Below are 22,213 nucleotides of genomic sequence, written 5' to 3'. Positions count from 1 at the left end.
TTCCAAAGTGGTTATCTATTATGATTTGAAAAATACCAGGTTTTGAGAGCAGTGTTAAAGGAGGCAATGAAATCAATCAGATGTGTAAATTAAGGAGATACTATAGGGTTTTACCTAATTTATCTCAAAAATAAAATACTGATTGCAAAGAGCAGCTTCTCCAGCTGATGATGTTACAAACTGTAGAAGCTGCTCAATCTTTGCTTTGGGTTTCCTTTGGGATGTGTTTTAAACATCAAATTTTAACTAGCTCTTTATGTGAGTACAAAACTGGCATCTAAGTTCAGCCTAAATTAGCTTTTCCCAGTGCAAATCCCATTTGTCACAGGTAGCTTCTGTTTGAACAGAATGTAAAGGCTTCAATCCCTGATTTAGTGTCACTCTGCTTGGAGAACTCAGATGCCAGATGTGCTTTTGAAGCCATGATGGAGATGTGTGTTTGCACTGGTTGTTATTCCACCAATCCCTGTTCATAAAGATTAATTAATTTATTTAATGAATGGTAATTTTGTTGCTGTGCCTCATCTGATAATTGAAGTTAACACCACAAGATAGATGCTGCTGCTGCTGGCTGTGTTAATTCCCGGAGTTTTCCTTCTTTTTCCCAGGAATGCTTCAATACCAGCACGTTGCTGTCCTGCTTTTGGAACATTGTATAACACCAACACTTTTGAGACTTTCAAATCCTGTGATAAGAAAGCACTCCTGGACAAGGAAGCAAATGAGGTGAGATTTAAAATCAAATCACAGAGTGTTTCCAAATCCTTTCTACCCCGTGAAGTGCTTCACACTCTGCCCCAAATTTGGAGATACTCCAGCCCTGAGTAGCATCAGGATTTAGCTCATTCTAGAAGAAAGTTTGGTGTTTGCTTTTTACTGTTCTCTACAAAAGAGCAGAACCTAATTTAGTTAATGATAACTAATTCTACATTTAGAACTCCATCACATTTTAAGCTCTGCAATGCTCTTGGAGCTGCCAGGGACATGAATTCTGTAGAGTGCATATTTAAAATTCATGTTAATTCCCAAAAACCAGCAGTGCCTGGTTTAAATCTTAGATTACTGTAGTTTATCTGTGACAGAAAGATGGAATGCTCCACAGGAGCAAGAAGCCTGAGATAATAAAACAAAAAAAAAAGATGGGTGAGAGGGGCTGGTCTGCCTGCACTGTTAATTTAGTGGCATGGCCTGGGGAGAGGTGAAAGTCAAGTTTAAGATGCTTTACTTTGACCTGTGCTTGATTCCTTTAATTAATTACCTCGTGTAATAAAGTTTTCATGCATTTCCAAACTAGGAATTTTTTGCATTCCTGTGGTCTTGTAATTTCCTTCTTGTCTGATCTTTCAAATCCTTTTAACGCAGATAGTTGTATGAATAAATTCAGTTTAAAAAAATGTCAGTGAAGGTTTATTTCCAGACTTTAAAGGTGGCTGGAAGAATTACAGATTTTTGCAGCTGCTCTCATGCTCTCTTGGTGTTTCTCTGCCCTTTTTCTTCCTTCTTTTCCCCACAATCTGTGACAGATCTGGGAATCAATCAAATCTGGAGCTGCTCTGGAGAACCCAATGCTCTTGAACAGGTTCCTGCTGCTGACATTTGCAGTGAGTACAGATAATTTGTGTCTTCTACTTGTAGTGGAAGTAATAGAGTATTCATATATTTTGTATCAATAATAATGCTGCATTAATATATTTTTTATATTATTTTCTACAAATGTATGAGATTACCTGGTAGCCTTAGAGATATCAGTAAAAGTAGAGCAGCTGTTTCATGTTGAATAAATTGAAAGCTTTACTAAATGTTCCAGCTAACAAAGTCTGAAGGATTGTACACACATTGTCTGTTTAAATCTTAAATTAAAACATATACAGAGAATGGAAATATTTTAGTATTTTTATGATTTTTCTAAAATCATTGTGAGGAAAAGACCCCTGTGGTTCCCATGGTTCAAATAATAAACCATTAATTTTAATTAGTGTTATATAATTTATTTTTATATATCTCTTTATTACCTAATTTTACCATTTTTTTCCCCTTAGGATTTAAAGAAGTATCATTTCTATTACTGGTTTTGCTACCCTGCTCTCTGCTTCCCTGATGGAATTCAGATAACTCAGAAGCCTGTCTGTCTTGGGGACAGGTTCTCACTAAATCAGGTATTCAAAATCCTGAAGATTGTGAATTCTGCAATACTGAGCTTTAAAATGCAATATTTTTTTGTCAACATATCCTGAATTAATTGTAGACTCTAATTTCTTTTTAAAACTTCACTTTTTTTTATTTCCATGTTGGTTTCTTGTTTACCTTTTGTTCCATGATTGTTTAAGTTATCTCAGTTTAGGTGCAGATATGGCAAACAACTCTTGAAGAGGTGATTATCCTAAGTTGTATATTTTGTATTTATTTTTGAGATATATATGTTAATCTGTATATAAAATGAAAATTAATATGTAGTTACGTATACAGCTTTGGTTTTGAAACTCATTTATAAAAACCTTTATAAAGGGCATCCCCTCAGTGAGCCAACTTATTAAAATTACAAAATTATTAACAAAATGCATGTTTAGGGAAGAAAAAGAAGGTTTTTTTATGTTTTAGGAAAAAAATTAAGCAAATTTTAGTTTTTTCATACTACAGTGCAGAATTGTTAAAACTTTTGGTTCAGCTGTGTTTGCACTTTCAGATCCAAGCCCTGCAGAAAGCCTATGATGACCTCTGCCAGGAGGAGGGGGTGACAGCCCTGCCTTATTTTTTAATCAAGTATCATGATAATTCTGTCATGATATCCCTGCTGAAAAAGTGGGATGGCTTCTTTCAAGACCAAGGAGGAAAGGTAATGAGAATTTTATGTAATTTTATATAATTAAATGTTTTATCTGTGAATGATTTGAGGCTTTAATGCTGAGCTGGGCACGGTGCTTGTGTCTTGAGGGTGGCTGTAAAGTGATTTTTATGCTGTTTTCCCTTTCATTTGTTCTCTTGCTGACCTGTGCTCTGTCACTTTTTGATCATCCCAAAATCAGAGCAGAATTCTGGATTGGGAGCAAGGCTTCAGCTGCTGGGCTTCCCTCCTAATTGTGTTTTTAAAGCGATCAAGGTACATTTACTGCAGGGAACATCCAGTGTCCCTGAAGAGGTCAAGCTGAATAAATCTCAAAGCTATGACAAAAGCTTGAGGAAAACCTGGTGTAACCATGGATTAAATATTTATAAATATGCAAAATGTGTCTGTAGGCCTGCCCTTGTCCAGAAGTTTTATTGAAAAATGCCAATACCCTTTGCCTGACTGTGGATGGAGGAGTTCTCATGTAGAACAATTTGATTTGCAGGTGACAGTTGGAGTTTATGATCCTTGTAATTTATCCCAGTACCCAGGATGGCCACTGAGAAACTTCCTGATCCTGGCAGCCCACAAATGGTATCTATTTTATTCTTTCCCACAAAGAGTATTTATTGCTTGATATTAAATGAGATTATTTCCTCCATGGCATTTCACTCATATCACCCACTTGAGATTTTGTTTTTTCCCTTGACACTAGCCGCTTGGAGTGATTCTGATTTTGTGCATTATTCTGTTTCTTACTTCTGTCAGTCACAAATTCCTGTTTATCGTAATCCTCACAGGGATGCATGCACCTGGGAATGCCAGCTCCACACCCTGCCAGCTGTGTCAAATCTTGTTCAAAATACTCTGTGAATTTATAGAAATAATTAGTGTCAAGTAATAGCAGACTTACACTTTCAAAAATAGATATTAGTAGGTTTTCTCCTTGTACCACTTGATTTTTTTTTTTTGGTGGGGAGAAGACAAGACACAGTTTTACACTCTGGGTTTTGAAAAAAGGATTTAATTTATTGAATGCATTTGGGTTGCTGGAACAAAACTGTAATTAGGTTGCACTTCCATAGTTTTGAGTGTTACATTTACTCAGCCTTGGGTTGAGAAGGTTTTAGGCACTAAAATTCTCATTTTCTGTTTGGGGGTTTGAATCATAAGGAGGAAAAATTATGTATATAGAGAACTCAGAGAATCATGATACTGCAGCAGAGTCCCAGCATGTCACCTGATCTGTGCTGTGGTGCTTTTCTGTTTTTTATCCCTCTAAATCTGCAGTTTGTCCAGTGCTGGATAAATGCAAGGACAGGCTGACAGTGTCATTGCTTTGGAGCTGTGAAATGACCAAACCAGGCATTTCTTACACTTCAGGAATTATTTCTCTTTCTGTACCTGATAAAGACAACAATGTCCAGTACCAAGACAAAAAGCCTCATTCAGAACCTGCAGAGGACTAAACCTGTGTGAAATGGTGTTAAAACAAGTCCCTTTTCTATTAAAGAAGTTGCATGTCTGTCTGTGTTTCTCTTTTATTTGACTGGCAGGGGCAGTGCTCTGCAGAAGGTTGAAGTGCTCTGCTTCAGAGACAGGACCATGCAAGGGGTGAGAGACATCTCACACAGCATCATCTTTGAAATCAAACTGCCAGAGGCACCCCTGGGCCCAGGTAAGCCATTAAAAACCTTTTTTCCCCTTTTTTTTCCCCTTCTTAATCACGGCTGACATAGCAAAATAAATTACTGCTACAAAATTGTTGCTTAGGCTAAGTTGTTTCAAATGGATTTTAAAATGTTTGAATTTCTGTTAAATGCCTCTAAAGGAAATGGTTCCTTTTTTAACAAAGAAAGAAGAGAGAATTTTCTCCCAAATTTTTTTTCCTCCTGTAATTGTATTTCTAATTGAAAACAGGAAGGAAAGTCCTGCTGGGAGCATAGAAAATACAATAAAACAGCAGTTTGTGTCATTTTCTCTTGTTGAATTTGTATACAGTCCCTCAGGTAGGAAAAAAATTATAGTGAGTTTATGGGATGCAAAATTTCTGGAGAATTTCTAAAATGGTAAAAACCTGCCCCATAGTGACACATCCAGGTGTATTTTAAAGCAGTAGACTTGAAATGCTAAAACATAATCTCAGATTCAATTTCTAGGTGCAGGACAGTATTTCTCTACCTCAGGTAAAAAGTTCTGAATGCTTCCAATGTCATTGTTGCAAATTATTTATATATAATTTCTATATAATTATGATATATAATTCTGCACCGAATTTGCAGATGGGGTCTAGGGACCATGGAATGATGACTGAAATTGGCCAAATTGACTGAATTGTGAATTTACTGAGCTTGACATTAAAGATTTGATGGTGACTGATGCCAGCTCTGTGTTGGGTTTGAAACTGAGCGGGCAAAAGCAGCACGGGGGACACCTGAAAGCAAAAAAATTCTCCTGGAACTTTCAACTGATGTAAACAGCAAAATTTGTTCAAGTACAAGTTATTTACTGGCAGGTTTAAAATAAGGTTTTTTCCAACAGGGTTAAGTCCAAAAAAATTTCTTATTTTCTGTCCTGAGATATTAAGGTTTTTATTCTTTCTTTCTTTTATTCTTTGCTTGTTTGTTTGTTTTGTTTGGTTTGGTTGTTTTTGGGTTTTATTTTTCTTTTGTGTTTTAAATATTTTAAATAGATTGTCCAAAAGCTGTTGGATGGGAGAAAAACCAAAAGGGAGGCATGGGGCCACGGATGGTGAACCTCAGTGAATGCATGGATCCAAAAAGGTTTGGTTTTTATCTTTTAAATTCCCATAGTTTTCTTCAGTTGGGTTTAAGCCATAGCAAGTTGAAATGTGAAATATGTAAGAATATGCAGTAAAACATCCACTGGATATTGTCTGGACTTTGTTTTGGAGGTAGGGACCTTCACAGAGCAGTGCACTGTCTGCAGCAGAAATCTTGGCAATTTTGGACTCTAGTTGAGAATTCTGGATGCATTTATTTAAAACTGAGTAAAATGTAGGTCAGAGTGTTGCAGGCCTGTGGGAATTTCATTGAATTCCATAACCTGCAGGGTGTTAATGAAAATAAGCATGAAAATAAGTTCATCCTTTGGGGTTTGTCAGAGTGGGACAGGAAGGAGCTCAGGAAATGTGAATTTAATAATTTTTATCATTCTGTTTGTGCAATGAATTGAAAAGAATGAGGTTACAGAGTGTCTGCATGTGTCCTTGCCTTGGAAAAACAACTTCTTCTGATGGTTCAGGTTCAGCCCATTAAGTAAAGCCATTTTTGCCAAGCATTTGTGGAAATTCTCAGAGTCTTCACAGATATTCAATAAAATTCATCTCAGGGTTCTTAATTCTTTAGGTTTCCTGACCTTCTTTACTTGTGTAAATTATCTAAGTGCTTCCCAAAGAGGTGTTGGTAAAATGCCAGCCTCGATAATTGCCATTTAAATCCTTGTTGGGCAAATAATTTTCTGGATGCTGAAAAGATTTTATTTATGGTGTGTGAGGGAATGAAACTTGCAGGAATCTGAGAGCTGTGGTGATCTGGCCTGGCGAGAGCTTTAACACCCTGTGTTCTGATGGATATAAAAATCTGCCCCTTGCTTGAACACAGATTTCCTACTTCATTTTCTTTCTCAAACTTCCGCAAAGAAAGGCCCACATGCTTTAGGGCAAGTGGAATATTTCAAGTTAAGGGCAGATGTAACTGGATACAGGAAACCAGCTAGTTTAAAAAAGAAACAAAAATTTATGGAAAATTATCTGTCTTAGCACTGGGCTTAACAGGAATCTTGGCTGAGACACCATTTTTATTTTCATCCTTGCATCAATTTGACTACTAAAAATCTAGTTTGGGATTGTTACTTTTTTCAGAAGCCCTTTTCTGTTTGTTTTCCATATTACCTATGTGTTACACTGCTGAATTCTTTCTCTCTTTAAAAAAAAAAAATGTTAAAAATTAATTAATTCAGCTGAGCTATCAGTAATTCTTTTGTTGGAGAAGCACAGGAGGGTTCAGAGTTGTTGTTATTTATTCATGGCACAGGTTGGCAGAATCATCTGTGGATCTGAATTTGAAGTTGATGTGCTGGAGGTTGGTGCCTACTCTGGATTTGGAGAAGATTGTGGCTGCCAAGTGTCTGCTGCTGGGAGCTGGCACCCTGGGCTGTAGTGTTGCAAGGACCTTGATGGTAAATCCTTCATCTCACAAATAATCTCCTGCTTCTTATAAATTCTGTATTTCTTTATTTTTTTTTGTCCAGCTGCCATTAAACATTAGAGACAAATTTTATACTGTGCATCAGAATACACAGAATGCACATTAGATATATGATAAATTGCAGGGAAAAGATGAGATCTGTACTAGTGGAAATAAATAACTCAAGTTCTGCTGACATGAGATAGTAAGGGAACCTTGGCAGAATATTTTGACTTCATATTAAAAAAAGAGATTGTGGAACAAATTAACAAGCTATAAAGACCAAATTCACAGTGAAGCACTTGAAATTACTGTGCTGGTAATTCCTTTCAGGGATGTTCACCCTTTGCCACTGAATTCAGCAGGGCTTCAGGGATTTCTATTAAATGCTATATTTAGCATTCAAGAAGTTAATTTTTATATTTATTTATTTATTTATTTATTTATATTTATAATATGTATTTATCAACCAAATTTTCTGTTCCCTTATTTCGGTCACCTCGAATAATTGCAAAAACTTTTGTGGCTTAAAAGTTTGGACAAAAATTCAACGTTGAGTGTGTGGCATTCCTCAAAAACATTTTCCAAGGCTGTTGTAATTATCTTTATTAACTTTGGTTCTCCTTTAGGGCTGGGGGGTGAGGAAAATCACTTTTGTGGACAATGCAAAGATCTCCTACTCCAACCCTGTGCGGCAGCCGCTCTACGAGTTCGAGGATTGCCTGAGTGGGGGCAAGCCCAAGGCTCTGGCAGCAGCAGACAGGCTGCAGAAAATCTTCCCAGGAGTGGTAAGATCATTATTTCCATGTTGCTGTCACTGGGCAAACAAAACCAAAAAAAAAAAAAAAACCCCAAAAAGTGACTTTAAATTGCTATTCCAAGTTTTAATAGTTAAACGTTAAAAACACTATGCAGGTGTTCTGAAATATTTCAGTTGGTTACTGAAATATTTTACTTCAAATCTCCCTTCCTGGTAACTTTTTTGAGGTAAATATTTGTAGTAATGAAATATAATTAAGGATCATGAAGTTGTTTTGTAGTTTGTTGATAGTGAAGTGAAATTTTTTCCTGCCTAGGGTGTCCTTAAGAGATTTGAGTAATGCCAGGTCAGACATATTAGTTGTCTACTATGGGAGCAGGTCCTGAGGGAAGTAATAAATACAGTTTTGAGATTTTCTATTATGTTTTAGATCCTAAATTTGCAATCTTCTCTAAATTGATTTTCTGCATTAGAAGACATAGCTTAGTTTTTAACTTCCAGCAAATGGAACAACATATTGTCCCCCTATTTAAATGTTTTTCTAGTATTTTATGAGATTGAAACTAAATATTTTGGATAATTTGGAGGCATTTTAAAACTTTTCTTAGATTCCTGAGATTTTGTGACTCTTTGGAATGAGCAATATCTTTCTTTGGGGATATGTATGGACGTTTACTCCTCCTTAAAATAATGCCAATGTGCCCTTTGAGCTCTTTTTGCCATTGCTGGGCTGCCAAAGTGCATCTCAGCCACTTTGCCTGGTGACTGCTGCCTTTGTTTTGAGGGACAGTTATTCCAATAAAATTGTTGGAGCTGCCAGGCTTGTCTGTATCCCTACAGCTGCAATGCCTAGGTTGAGCTTTTTTGCAATTCTGGTAGGATTTTAGCATTTACACACCACATCGACCATTTTGTGGTGCAGTTAATTCTATCTTATTTATTTTAATTTATTAAACAAAAACTTGCCCTCCTGAGTCACCAGCAGTGTGAGTTGAGTTGATCTAATCAATCTGCACTTGTGCAGCACATGGATACTTTACTCAGGCACAGCATGGATTAAGTTCTGTATTCCTACCACAGCCTTTTGGAGGAGATGATGACACTGAAATTAAAGCCTGCCCCAGCAATTTCCTGATGGCTGTGGTGATGGTACAGAGGGGAAAAAATGTGGAACCTTTGGTATGGTTAATGCAGCTGTTACCCACAGTCATTTCTCCAAGCTGCTAGATGGGCCTGGTTCTTTTTATCCTCAGGGAGATTTATGCATGTTATTTATGTATGTTATTTATGTATGTATGTATGACCCTTCTGGTCATTTGACTCACCTGGATTTATGAGTTGTGCTGGTCATTAATTGGTCTGTGCAAAAGCACATTCCACCAACCTTCCTTTCCTCTCTTCCCGTGGAATTTTGTGCTTGGTTCATCCAGTTTTTACATTTTGGTTCTTAATTTTTCCTGCAGTGCCAAGCGGGGAGGCTTTGGCAAGGCTTGTTCTTCTGTAACATAAATGAGGGATCCATCCTTCCCTTCCAGCAGATGGCTGGCAGCTTGTGCTGACACATTTCCAGAGGAGTGAATTAATTGTTTGCATTGTACATGCATTGTGTAGATGCTTCTTTGGCTCAATATTTGCTCTCAGTGTGTCCTGCCCAAAAAAAGGGCTGGAAGAGGGAGATGTTTCTGTCACAGGAGCAAATTCTCCAGCCTCTGCACAGTGCAAGCCTCCAGCTCTGCAAAAAAAAGTGCTTTTTGCTGTCTCAGTTTCCCACACACCTGTGGAATTACAGGGAAATCATCTGAGGCTGCTCTCCTCTTCAGGAACTGAAAATAAGGAGCAGTGTGTGTGATCCTGCACATGGCTGTGACTGAGGCAGGATTCAGCAGCAGAAATACAAACTGAAGCCTGTTAAAATGATGTGGGAAGGGGCTGGAAAGAGAATCACGACACAAGTTTTAATCACAGATCGTGATCACGTGTAAATGTGGCTGCTTGGCTTTGGGGTGCTGTGTGTAACCCCGGGGATCAGGAGCAGTTCCACTCTGTTCCTGTAGGGATTTGCTAGGCCTGCTAAGACTCAGAGTCTGTTCTGCATAAATCCAGCCTGAGAAACCCAGCACTGTGCCTCAGTGCAGCACTGCCACACAGAGAGGTGCACGGGGCAGAGCTGCCCTTCTGACAATGGGGACTTGAATTTGTGTCTGCTCTGTGTTCAGTTTTACACCTGTTTACTCACAAGGTTACCTTCTGAACTGCTGGTTTTCTCTCTGCCTCTCTCTAGAGCTCTGAGGGTTATAACATGAGCATCCCCATGCCAGGCCACCCAGTGAACTTCTCAGAGGTGACCATGGCCCAGGCTCGGAAGGACGTGGCACAGCTGGAGGAGCTCATCGAAGCCCATGACGTGGTGTTCCTGCTGATGGACACCAGGGAGAGCCGCTGGCTGCCTGCTGTCATCGCAGCCAGCAAGAGAAAGGTGTGCCCCAAGCCCTTCCCTTCCCTTCCCTTCCCTTCCCTTCCCTTCCCTTCCCTTCCCTTCCCTTCCCTTCCCTTCCCTTCCCTTCCCTTCCCTTCCCTTCCCTTCCCTTCCCTTCCCTTCCCTTCCCGGCCACGATGTGGTGTTCCTGCTGAAGGACACCAGGGAGAGCCACTGGCTCTCATTGCAGCCAGCAAGAGGAGGGTGTGCTGCCAACCCCTTCATTGCCTTCCCTTTCCTTTCCCCTTTCCTTTCCCTTCCTCGTCGATTGCCAACCCATTCATTGCCTGCCCTTTCATTCTCCCTTTGTCCTAAACCCATTTCTGTCCCTGAGCAATGGACTTCTTTCTTTATAGCTGAAATGAGCTTCCCTTTGCCAGTGGAGAGATCAGTGTCCCTTTACTGAGGGCTTCACTGGATCACAACTTCAGGTGTAAGGGTGTGTAACTTGGTAATTCATCAGTTCCTCCTTATTCCTCCTGGCCTTTCTTGCACCTGTGGTCTTTCTTTCTGTTGTAGCTGTTGAAAAACAGCACAGAAATGTCAAAAAAAGCAAGTTTGCAAAGCTTGTTGTCTCCTTACCAAAAATCTGATTCCATTCCCCAGAGGACTGACTCTCCATGTTTGTTAAAAAATAAATATCAATAATGTTAACCCATCACACAGCCCAGGCAGGGTGTTCCTGGCACTGTGTTTGTGCTACTCGTGGACACAAAATTCCTGCTACCTACTGGGCAACAATTTGCTGGGAGCAGGAATTTGAGGCAGAATGTGAATAAAGCAATTTCTAAGCTTTCTGTTCTCCACCAGAGCTGCCAATATGAGCATCGTGAAGTTCATTTTATAAATCTCTTGGTAGTTTGAAAACAATTCAAATCAGCCAACTCCCAATTATTATGTGAGTTGGCTGATTTTTATTATTACTTACTATAATTACCACAAAATCTTCATGTTGTTTTGGTACCATACAGCAGTTTTTCTTCAAATCAACCCAAACTCTACTTTCAAATATGTTAACAGTTTTCAAAAATTCAGTTTTAAAATTTCAGAATTTGAAGCTGGGAAGTTCCAGGGCCAGCATACTCTTCCATGTGGTATGGTTGGGAATTTCCAGCAATATGTGGAGTTTTTTGTGCATATTTTATATGAATCCTGTTTGGCTCAATCAGGATAAAGTGGTGGTATGATCTCCAAAACTTCCCTCCCATATTTTCTTAGCCAGCAGTGCCCCTCTACATTTTTCTTGCACATTTGTGTAATTTTGAGGATACATTTGAAACTTTTTGTGACATTTCTGTTATTCCATGGTGCAGTGTGTTTACATCACAGTTGGTTGATTTGATAACATCACTTAGATCTGAGGAGATGGAATTCTCTGTCACTGAAAAAACACAGCAGGAAAATGTCGAGGTGTCCAAACAAACACTCAGTATTTTATGTTGCTGAACACCCAATGATCGCTCTGCTCCAAATGTGATTTTGTGTGGCACCTGCAGATCTCAAGTATTGCACAGTTCAGTCTCAAAAGCTCTCAAAAAGAAAATAAAGAAGATGGTAATAGATGATTTTTGTGAAATGCACACCACCAGGTCCATGGTAGCAGTAAGAGTTGTTCTCCCCACTCCATCATTCAAGTGCTCTGGGGATCTTTGCCACTCCTGCATTCCTTCCCCAAAACAAGCACCTCAGACAAACCTGCCCCTCAAATGCTGAATCCTCATGTCAGATGTTAAAACTGCTCTTGCTGAGCACTGGAACTTGTTAAAATTTGCTTGTTTTTTCTTTTTGTTAATCCGTGCCAAAAGATACTTTTCCATTTGTCTCTTATACTTCTCTATGGTCTCTTTATCAAAACCAGATGGTTTTTTTAATTAAGGCTCAATCAATTAGAATGAAATATTTGCCTGCCTGTAAACTGAGAAGAAACAGTTGATTGCAGTGGGAATTGTTTAACAATATTAGTAATTTCTGCTAATACCAGCATATTCAGGTTTTACAGGTAGATGCAGTGAGAAGATGCACTCTTTTAATTGCTGTAGCCTTGCACAGATTCAACAGCAGGGTTCCACTTCAGGACTGAGGAAAAATGAACTACTCCAAGGCTGAAAGAGAATATGCAGAAATAATTGGAACTACTGAGAATGATGATGAGACTGAAAGCTTGCTAATTAAGATGACTAATTGTTGAGAGAGCTCCCCTCAGAGTTCTTCTTTTAAATAATTCCTGGCTGGAAGAATGGAAAACGAGGAAGTGCTGCACCAGAATTTCTATCAACAGGAGCTGCAGATGAAGCAGGGCATCTTCCTTTGTATTTGACTGGCTGCAGTCATCACTGTGTTGATATTTGTGCTCCAGATTCCTCTGTGCACGTGCCACAAAGTGGAGAGAAAGGGGAAATGAGGACAGAGGAATTGTGCACACAGCTGCTCCTGCTCCCCATGTGACTAAGCAGATGCAGATGAAGCCCATAAGTAATCATTAATTGCTTTCCTTACTGAGCAGAAATTGCTTTGGATAACAGATGGCATTTCATTGCTTGAAGCTGCTGTTGCTTTTTTGTCACAAGTTTGTGTAACAACTAGAGGGAGTCATTCATTGGGATCAAATTGCCCTGAAAGGCTCAGAAAAGGACAAGGCCTTGTGACTCTCTGAAACAGACTTTTATTTTGGTTTTGGTTTTTTCTAAGGGCTTGGCAGCTGGAATTCTGCACCTTTCAGAAACTGTTGTTTATGGCTAAGGTGGTAAATATGCAGTTAATGGGTTGCTTATCCATCTACAGCGTGTGGGCTTTTTGGCATTTATAGTGAATAAAAACCTCAAGGCTGCTTTTTTCTTCCCCTCCCTTTTTGGCTCACTTGAAATCTGTTGTTCTCTCTTTATTGTTCACAGTTGGTCATCAATGCTGCCTTGGGATTTGACACTTTTGTTGTTATGAGACATGGCCTAAAGAAACCAAAACAGCAAGAATCTGGTGATTCACATTTCAGCAACGCTTCTGCTTCTTCTGATCTGCTGGGATCCTCACTGTTCTCAAATATCCCTGGCTACAAACTGGGCTGCTACTTCTGCAATGATGTTGTGGCACCAGGGGATGTGAGTAGAACCTTATGCAAATGGTGATTATAGCTCTCTTTTAAAAGTTGGAACTCAAATTTTTATTTGGTTTTAATGGTGTTTCCTAAAGGGATCTGCGCTGTGCTGATGCTCATGAGGTAAAGAAATAGCAGATTTTTATTTGGAAGATCACAGATGTGAATTGCACAGCACTAGAGGTGCTTTGTACAGGGCAGCTGGTTCCTTTGGGGTTCTTTTGCCTTCCCTTCAGAGCTGTCTGTGTTTGTAGTCCACCAGGGATCGGACACTGGACCAGCAGTGCACGGTCAGCCGGCCTGGACTGGCCATGGTGGCTGGAGCCCTGGCAGTGGAGCTCATGGTTTCTGTGCTGCAGCATCCAGAAGGGTGAGCCATTGCTGTTCTCTGAGAAATCAGACCAGGCTAATAGAATCTGTAGTGAGGAGGAGGAATTACACTCAAGAAGGACAATTCTGTGAGGGGTAACATCTGTAAATTAATGCAATGTGCAGTGTTGGAGGGAACTGCTTCATCAAGGCTTAAGTTTTTCTTCTCTCTCTGAATTTAACCTCAGAAAAATATTAAGAATCTTTCAAAAGATGAAAATTATGCTATTAGTAATCTTGGATCCCCCTCCCCCCTTTCCTTTTTCCTTTTCCCTTCCCTGTGATGAGGAGCTGTTGTAAGGTGTGGCATGCACATGAAGGGCTTCAAGATAAGCCCTGTGTTGCAAATTTTATTTAAAACTCTGTGTGTGATACAGAAATTACTCTGAAGTTCTGCACCTTGAACCTCAGGCTTGTTTTCTCTCTTTAAAACCTGTGAGAGAAAAATTGACTTAGGAGTTGAAGATGAGTCTCAGACTGATTTATATATATTTATCATGCTGAGTCTTGGTTCCTATGAAACAGACTTTCCACATAGATTCCTTGACTCATTCGAAGCTGTAGCAAAATGTCTGGAAGCTGACTGGAAATTCTGAGTGTGTTGTCTTGCTCTAATTTTCCCTGTTGTGTTTTTGGCAGTGGTTATGCTGTGGCCAGCAGCAGTGATGACAGAATGAATGAACCACCCACTTCCCTTGGGCTTGTTCCTCACCAGGTAAATCATTGGTAATAAAACCTTTTGTTGAAGAGCTGGGAGCTGATAATCACAGATGTTGTCTCCTTAAAAAAATGCTGATTCTATTTCCCAGAGGACTGACTCTTCATGTTTCTTAAAAAAATAAATATCAATAATATTAACCCATCACACAGCCTAGGCAGGGTGCTCCTGGCACTGTGTTTGTGCTACTCGTGGACACAAAATTCCTGCTACCTACTGGGCAGCAATTTGCTGGGAGCAGGAATTTGAAGCAGAAATTGAGTGAATAAAGCAATTTCTGAGCTTTCTGTTCTCCACCAGAGCTGCCAATATGAGCATCATGAAGTTCACTTTTTAAATCTCTTGAGAGTTTGAAAACAATTCAAATCAGCCAACTCCCAATTATTATGTGAGTTGGCTGATTTTAATTACTACTTACTATTAATACCACAAAATCTTCATGTTGTTTTGGTACCATACAGCACTTCTTTCTTCAGCTCAACCCAATCTCTACTTTCAAATATGTTAACAGTTTTCAAAAATTCAGTTTTAAAATTTCAAATCTGGGGTATTATTATTTGTATTGCAGAGTTACTGAAGTTCTGTTCCTGGTGTCATCTCTTCATTGTAATAAACAGATTAAAAAGGATGATCAAAACTCCAAAGAGTTCACAACTGAAGTGATCAAACCCTGCTGCAAAGTGTTTTCAGAGCTCCCTCTGTTAACAGAAATGGTGGTCTGGAATTTTAAAATTGCCTATCAATAAGATCATATTAACATCATAATTGAGGAATGCACAGCAGTTAAATGTTCAGGCTATGGGTTCTAGAGATGGGGAAAAATATGTTTAAGTAGTAACACCATGACTTTTATTTTTCATGGAACTTTGCAGTCAGAAAAGGCCAACTGCAGATGGAGCTATGCCTCTATTTCTGGTGAAGCAATACTGCATTTAGGAAGTTGTGCCATTATTTGTACAGAAAAGAAAGCAGTCATATATGCTTAGTATAAATTCATTGCAAGTTTTACTGGGAATGACTGTTAGAACATGGTAGATGTTCTTTTTATGGAATGCACGTGTCCAGTTCATATTAAATTTTGGAAATGTTAAAATAGTAATGTAAATTTTTTTTACATCTTCTAGATCCGAGGATTTTTATCCAGATTTGATAATGTTCTTCCAGTCAGCCTGGCATTTGATAAGTGCACAGCCTGTTCAGCCAAGGTAAGGCTGAGTTTGTGCTTTCTATTATTTTTATATTTCTAGGTCAATTTTGGGGAACTTTTGACATTTTCTCTGACTTCCTTAGGGCTTGAAATCTGTTCCTGCTTCAGCTAAAAGTTTTTTCCCTTTCTTTTTAGCCTTTTTTTAGCTATTTTTCTAAATTTCTTTGGCATCACCTCTTAGCATGCTGGTTTTTTTTTTTTTATCTCCACATAAATGCTGCCATCAGCTGAAGAATCCAAGCAGAGATTGACCAAGACATTGCTGAAAAAAATCACAAAAATACATGTCACAAAAATACTGTCATTATCTTTCAGCTTTGTAGGAAGGAATGAGATGGGTATTATTTAAGAAACCTTTCTGAAGTCTGAAATTGAATAAATATCCCTTTACCCTTCTGCAGCTTAATGTCTTTCCAAATAGGCAAAATTGTTGAAATTTCTAGTTTGTGATACAAAACAGAGAAATAATGAACAATTGAGGGGAAAAAATTGCTTCTTACCATTTCTTTGTTGAGCAGATTGTTGACTTTGCTGCCTGTGCTGCCAGTCCTGAGTCACCTCAGAGTTCCCAGCTGTTTCTTGGCTCTCTGGGGCAGCTCTTGCATTGTTTCCCTCTCCTGTGGCCTTCCAAAATTCCCTCTGGCAAGTTTTTTCTGGCTGTGGAGTGCAACTTCCAGAAGTTTTCCCTGGGATCTCTCAGCAGGGAGATTCAGAGGGTTTTTGCCTCATGGTTTGAAGTTCTTGGAGTGCCATGAATTTATTTCACCCTCCTATACCTTGAGGAAGGGCTTGCAGAAAGTTCTTTCTGTTCCTTTCCCTGCCCTCGTCCTCCTTCCAAAGAGCCATCAAGCAATAATGGGACACTGGCATCTTCTGGAGAACTTGCACAATATCTTCTTCTCCAGTGATCCTTTTTTTTCCCCCTCTGGGCTATCTGGGTGCATCTGACAAGTTTTGAAGGACTCAAATGTGCATTTTCTCTTCAAAAGTTGAAGCTCTAAAGTTGGGTGTTTCTAAAAATAACAGCAGTGGGATCTACCCTGTTGAAGAGCTGAAAGCTCAGCAGTAGCTGAAACCTTGATGGTGGAGAATTTAAACTGTTAGATGAAGCTTTTTTCTCTCTCTTTTCCTCTTATTTTCTCCTTATCTCCAATTCAGGAAACACTGCCATGTAAAAACAATAAAAATGTACATCCAGGCAGATAAATTCAATGCAGGGATCAATTTTTCCTTAGCAAATCATTTCCTCTTGGAGGTCATTTTAAGAGAGCCCCGTTTTACATAAACAGACTTGATGATTTAATAAAAAGTGCCTTGGATTTTAGCAGCTGTGCTATTCCCAGAGAGATCACTTTTCATGTGGTTTGGGGATTGAATTTCTTGTGTGCTGAAAAGGTTGCTCCATTGGCTCACGGATTTCCTTACAGTAGAAACACAGCCTTTGTTTACTTTGCTAACTTTATTTATTAGCATAAGATATGTCACCCTGCATTATGTGGAAATCTGATGCTGATGCTTTGAAATGACAAATCCAATTATGATTTAATTGTAGTCTCTGTGTTGGTTTGTTGTGTGAGGGTTTGTTTTTTAATAAGGTAATTTGGTATTTCATCCTGCTCCATGTCAGAATTATTGGAGGATCAGAATTTCAGCACAGATAGAATTGAATTTGCTGGCATTGTGTTCATGGTGTTTTTCTTTTGTCAGCATTCTCTTCCTTGAGCTCCTGTCACTCTGTAACTCTTAAAGTACAAAACTAATGAATTAGAAATTTTAGAAGAATTCCAGTATATCCTGAAGCCATCCAGCCCAGCTGGAGGACTCAGGAGAAGCTGCTGATGATCTGCATGTTTGGAAATTAGAATCCTTTGCATTTGGACTCAGCCATTCCTTCATTTCTCTGCTTTTGAAGCTGCAGAGGCCAGACATGCAAGCAGCCAACTTTTCCCTACTCAGAATTGTCCTGCCCAGGCCACGTGCCAGAGAAGCTTCCTGCAGGCAATTGTTCAGGAATTTTGGGATGGTCGCAGCAGGAAACCAATCTATTTTTATTCTGGGCCAATTTTTCCTTGTATGATTCCCTCTCTGTCTCATTCTGGTCCTGCAGAAGCTGTGGTGGAATGTCAAATATCCCTGTCAGAGCTCAGGGCCCTGGGAGAGCCCTGAGAGCTCTTCTGGTGCCAAACTTGTGCTGGCACCAGCAAGGGAGACTCCAGAGCTCTTCAGGATGGATATTTGTCAGACAATATTTAGGATGGATGTTTGTCAGACAATATTTAGGATGGATATTTGTCAGACAACACTTTTGTCTGACCCAGAGATGGGACAACTGAGAGGCATTTTAAAAACCTTTATTCCATTTTCAGTCTCATGAGAAGGGTGAGACAATACAGATGTTATAATTCACATCATCACAATCAGAAGTTAGCTAATTCTTAATTACAAAACATTATAAGCATTTCTTGGCTATCAGCTTTTTACCACACCATACTATAGATGCCTTAAAACTAATAATCTAAAACTACTCCTCATAAATCTTACTACAATGCATCTTTCATAGTTCTATTTCTCTAATCTTATTTACAAAGCCATCCTTGGAAACTTTTTTCTAACTCCATTTCTCTCTCAACAATATCTGTTCTATTCCATAGCATTTCTAAATCAACATTTCTTATCTCAAAGTTAACATACAAATACATGCTGTGTAAACCTTCTATCAAGCCCTGAAAGCTCTCTACAAATCCATTTCCCACAGATATTTATTTGTAACAACTGCTTTACTTACAGGAAAAGCTTTATTTAGCATTTAGCTTATTATTGACTGGGCTAATTAACCTGTTTACCTTGTTAGGAGCAAAATGAGGCTGTTTGTTCATTATGTTATGGTGAGAAGTGTTGCAATTCCTTGGAAAACAGATCTGATCCTTGCAGAAAACTGGTTAAAGCCTTAAATCATGAATGTTAAAGTATGTATTTTAAAATTTTAAAAAGGATTTTAAAGTATTTTAATGCAAAACTACCAATATTTCTATTTTAATGAGGGCAGTGAAAATTTCCTTTTATTGCTCCCCTTTACTTCTTGTCCATCATGGAATGAACAAGGAGACCCCATAGATGCAGAGTTTAATGTCACAAAAGATAATTGCCACCAAGCAACCTGGATATCAGAAACCCTCTGGTTTTACCCATAGCTCACATTTCTTCCAGAGTTAAAATTTAGCACCCATGTGCTGGAGATCTGACTCGTTCTCCTTGAAGAGATTTCTTTCCCCTACTACAGTCATGCTCGTGTGTAACTACCCCCACTGTGAAATGTATCAAAATCAGCACAAGGTTCTCTGCTGATTTCATTTTCAAGCTCTTTCCCAGCTTTCTCCTCCAATTGCTGGGAGCTGGAGCTGCTGAAGGGACTTTTTACCACTGAGTTCCTGTTGAATGTTTCTCAGTCTCATTGTGGGGCAGACACTGGGATCAGGGATGGTATTGTTGGCATTATGTTACAATTTCTGGTTTCAGTCAGGATATTCCCCTGCCCTTGCAGATGTTTTCCCTTTTTGCCATCTCAGGAATAGATGAAACCCTTTTGCTGTGACATTTACTGAGCGCTGGGGTTGCATAAGTTGGTTATTTATGAGTGTTTCAGTTTGGAAATCTGTCATCGTGGAGCCTCAACAATGCTCTCATTGTTCTCCCCTGCTAACTGCTGGGCCCTCATTTTTATTTGAAATTGTTCTGATCACTTCTGACACCAACCTGCAAGATTCACTCACTCACTGATGCTTTTCACTTGAGATAATTTTTGATTCCAGCCCCTTCAGATTTGCCCTGACTGCAGTAAGACATTCCTCTTTGCTTTCTCCCAGTAGCAATGGAAGATCTGTCAATGAAACTCCTTCAAATCTTTTCATACTATACATTTCTCAATTCAATTAATGTGTGGATGTAAAAGTCATGGGCGGAAAAAGCCTTGGTCATTCCTGTGCTAAAAAAAGAAAAAAAATCACTTGCAGAGCTTACAGAATTGATGAAGGAAATGGGGAGAATTGTTTGTCCTTCAGGAATGAACATTTCAAAAATGTAAGAGGATGTTTTAAAAGAGTTGTTTCTGTAGCTGTGCTGTGAAGTGAAGCAGAGTCCATATGTAACTTTCCTTATTTCCTGAATTTACATGTGTGAGCATTTGACAAGCTTCTGCCCAGTGCAGCCTCTGTATTAATATTGGATAGATTTCACTGAGACTCGAAGAACGAGTTGTTGATACACCCAGGCACATTTTCAGCATGAGTTCCATGTAGGACTTCTCTTAGAAATGAATAAAAATGAATTTTCCCATTGTTACATTTAAATTTCAAAATGGTAGGGTTTAGAGGAAAGAGGAAACCTACCATTAAGACAATGGAATAATTTCTGACAGGTTGTATTTCTGTTGCATTTAAGTGAAATTTTATGGGTCTTAAAGGGTTTTCTTGTTTAGGATTTTTCCCTGTATTTCTTCTTCCAATTCAATGAAATTCTAACTACGATTAGGACAAAGTAAAGGACCATCAATGAGGAAAAAGACAGCATCACTACAATTTTCTAATATTGACATGTTCAATATCTACCTGTGCCTAGAATATAATTTTTGGTTATTTATATTAGAGATAATCTGTGTGTCTTGTCATCTCTCTGTGAAGCTGTCACACAATTCCTTTTCTGTCAGTTAAAACAAAACTAAAATACTTTGGCTGTATTGTAAAATATCTGTCTAAAAGAATTGCAAAAACCAACTTGGAGAACACTGAACTGGATTAAAATTCAGGAATATTCAACATGTGATGATGATGATGGTGTTCACCCCACCATCAATTCCAGCCCTTATTCTCTAGGATTCCATCTGGAACTCAAAAGATCAGTTGTTTATTTTGCTGGATAGGAGCAATTTGTAGTTGTTCTTTTTTCCTTCCATAAGATTTTGCATTTTTGCAGCCTAGTGCTTTCTATTCCCTAGTTTATTGGGAAGTTAGTCATTAATAGTTATTCAGTTATTATTCCCAAGTTATTCAGTTATTCCAAGGGTTCAGTGTGTATTCATGGAGACAGAATATTTTTAATTACGTAAGTTGTTTCTCATTTTAATTATCTTTTCTATTTTAATTATTGTACTTGTTTTTCAGATTTTTTTCTGCATTTTCATTGCAGTTTTGACAGGTGTCTGTCTACCTTGCTGTCCTTTTTCTTCAACTTAACTAATCACCAGCTTTGCTCTGTGGGAAAGCTGATCTTTGTTTGCAAGTATTTTTGAACAGTTTAAGCTAAGTTTGACTTTATTTCAATTTTTCCACAGTGCTGATATATCTGTCCTTTCAGAATTGTTTGCTTTGTTTGAAGTTGGAAGAGTGGAGAGAATTCAATTTTAAGAGATGGTAAAATAGCAGAAATCTATGAAATCCAGTAAATTTTCCTTAGAAGAAAATGCTGTTTCTCCTCCAGTGCTGTTTTCATAGGTATTGCAGAACATCCAGATTCTGAGCCCCTCTGCTCTGAGGTAGCCCCCAGAATGTGGATTTTTCAGCTGGAGCTGTGGTTTGGGCAGCCCTGAGCAGCTGCAGGTTGTGCCAGAGGCTGTGCCAGTGCTGGGTGCTCAGGGTGACAGATCTGCCTCCTTGAAGTGCTGCTGCCAGGGCAGGGCTGTGTGGAATAAATGACATTTTCTGGGCAGCACCCACTCGTTGCTGGCTGCTGGTGGCTCCAGCCAGCCCTGCAGAGCTGGGCCACTCCTGCCTTTGGCAACCCACACTTCGTGCAGGCAGCCAGAGCATCATTCAGCATCAGGCAGATGCTTTGCTGGCAGAACAATCATTTCTTTACATGTTGGGAAGTGCCCTTGCTTCTCTCCCAGCTTTAGGGGCTCTCTGCAGACAGTGGATGCTGCTCCTTCAAAACCCGGGGATTAGGTGCCTGTTCCTGTGCATGTCTGACCCAAAATCCAGCCCCAAATTGTCCTTCCCGTGGGAGGGGGCAGGGGAGGATCAGGGATTTCTGCCTCCCTGTACAGCACAGGGTGAGTGATGCCAGGAGCTGCAGCCCAGCATGCTGGGACTGCTGATGAGCTCAGCAGCTGAAACGCTGGCCAGGAAGCAGAGTAGGGATAAATGAAGTTGTAAATATCCAAGTTGTAAACATCCATGCTGTGGAAAAGGTGGAGTGAGCAGGGAGAGGATTGAAGGGTGTACCCACATGCTCAGGGAGGTCAGGACACAGGATCTGATGGTGCTGACTACCAAAAACCCCCTTTGTGTCTCTTGCTCACTCTCTGAAATGAGATGTGGCTTTTTCTCTTGGTCCTTTCTTTCCTTTCACATCTCTGTACTCTTTGTTTTCAGGCAGGGAATGCTTTCAGCTTGTGTGCTGTGCCATGAAACTTCCTTAGTCTGGAATCTGGGGATGTTGCTACATTTGAAATGAGTTGTGAGAAATATTTAAGAAAGGAAAGAGCAGCTAAAATCAAAATCCTGCAGTTTTATCTGTCAGATATTCTTATCAGAGAAAATGGCTACTTGATGAAGCACATCAAGATT

At 39.3% G+C, this 22,213-nt stretch overlaps 1 protein-coding gene across 2 annotated transcripts in view; it reads left to right on the top strand.

Annotated features, from left to right (window-relative positions):
• ATG7 (autophagy related 7) overlaps positions 1–22,213 on the top strand; it is a 76,746-nt gene that overhangs the window by 1,983 nt on the left and 52,550 nt on the right. For both annotated transcript variants that reach the window (XM_064432221.1, XM_064432222.1), the window contains exons 4-17: positions 609–726; positions 1,524–1,601; positions 2,040–2,156; positions 2,684–2,833; positions 3,330–3,418; positions 4,381–4,502; positions 5,517–5,607; positions 6,880–7,024; positions 7,662–7,820; positions 10,074–10,268; positions 13,160–13,363; positions 13,614–13,729; positions 14,368–14,443; positions 15,571–15,651. In XM_064432221.1, the coding sequence (XP_064288291.1) occupies positions 609–726; positions 1,524–1,601; positions 2,040–2,156; positions 2,684–2,833; positions 3,330–3,418; positions 4,381–4,502; positions 5,517–5,607; positions 6,880–7,024; positions 7,662–7,820; positions 10,074–10,268; positions 13,160–13,363; positions 13,614–13,729; positions 14,368–14,443; positions 15,571–15,651 (1,741 nt within the window). The remainder of the gene's footprint in view (positions 1–608; positions 727–1,523; positions 1,602–2,039; positions 2,157–2,683; positions 2,834–3,329; positions 3,419–4,380; positions 4,503–5,516; positions 5,608–6,879; positions 7,025–7,661; positions 7,821–10,073; positions 10,269–13,159; positions 13,364–13,613; positions 13,730–14,367; positions 14,444–15,570; positions 15,652–22,213) is intronic.

Source organism: Passer domesticus, chromosome 9, assembly GCF_036417665.1.
Source record: "Passer domesticus isolate bPasDom1 chromosome 9, bPasDom1.hap1, whole genome shotgun sequence".
NCBI lineage: Eukaryota > Metazoa > Chordata > Aves > Passeriformes > Passeridae > Passer > Passer domesticus.
This window is presented reverse-complemented; position numbering and strand designations above follow the sequence as displayed.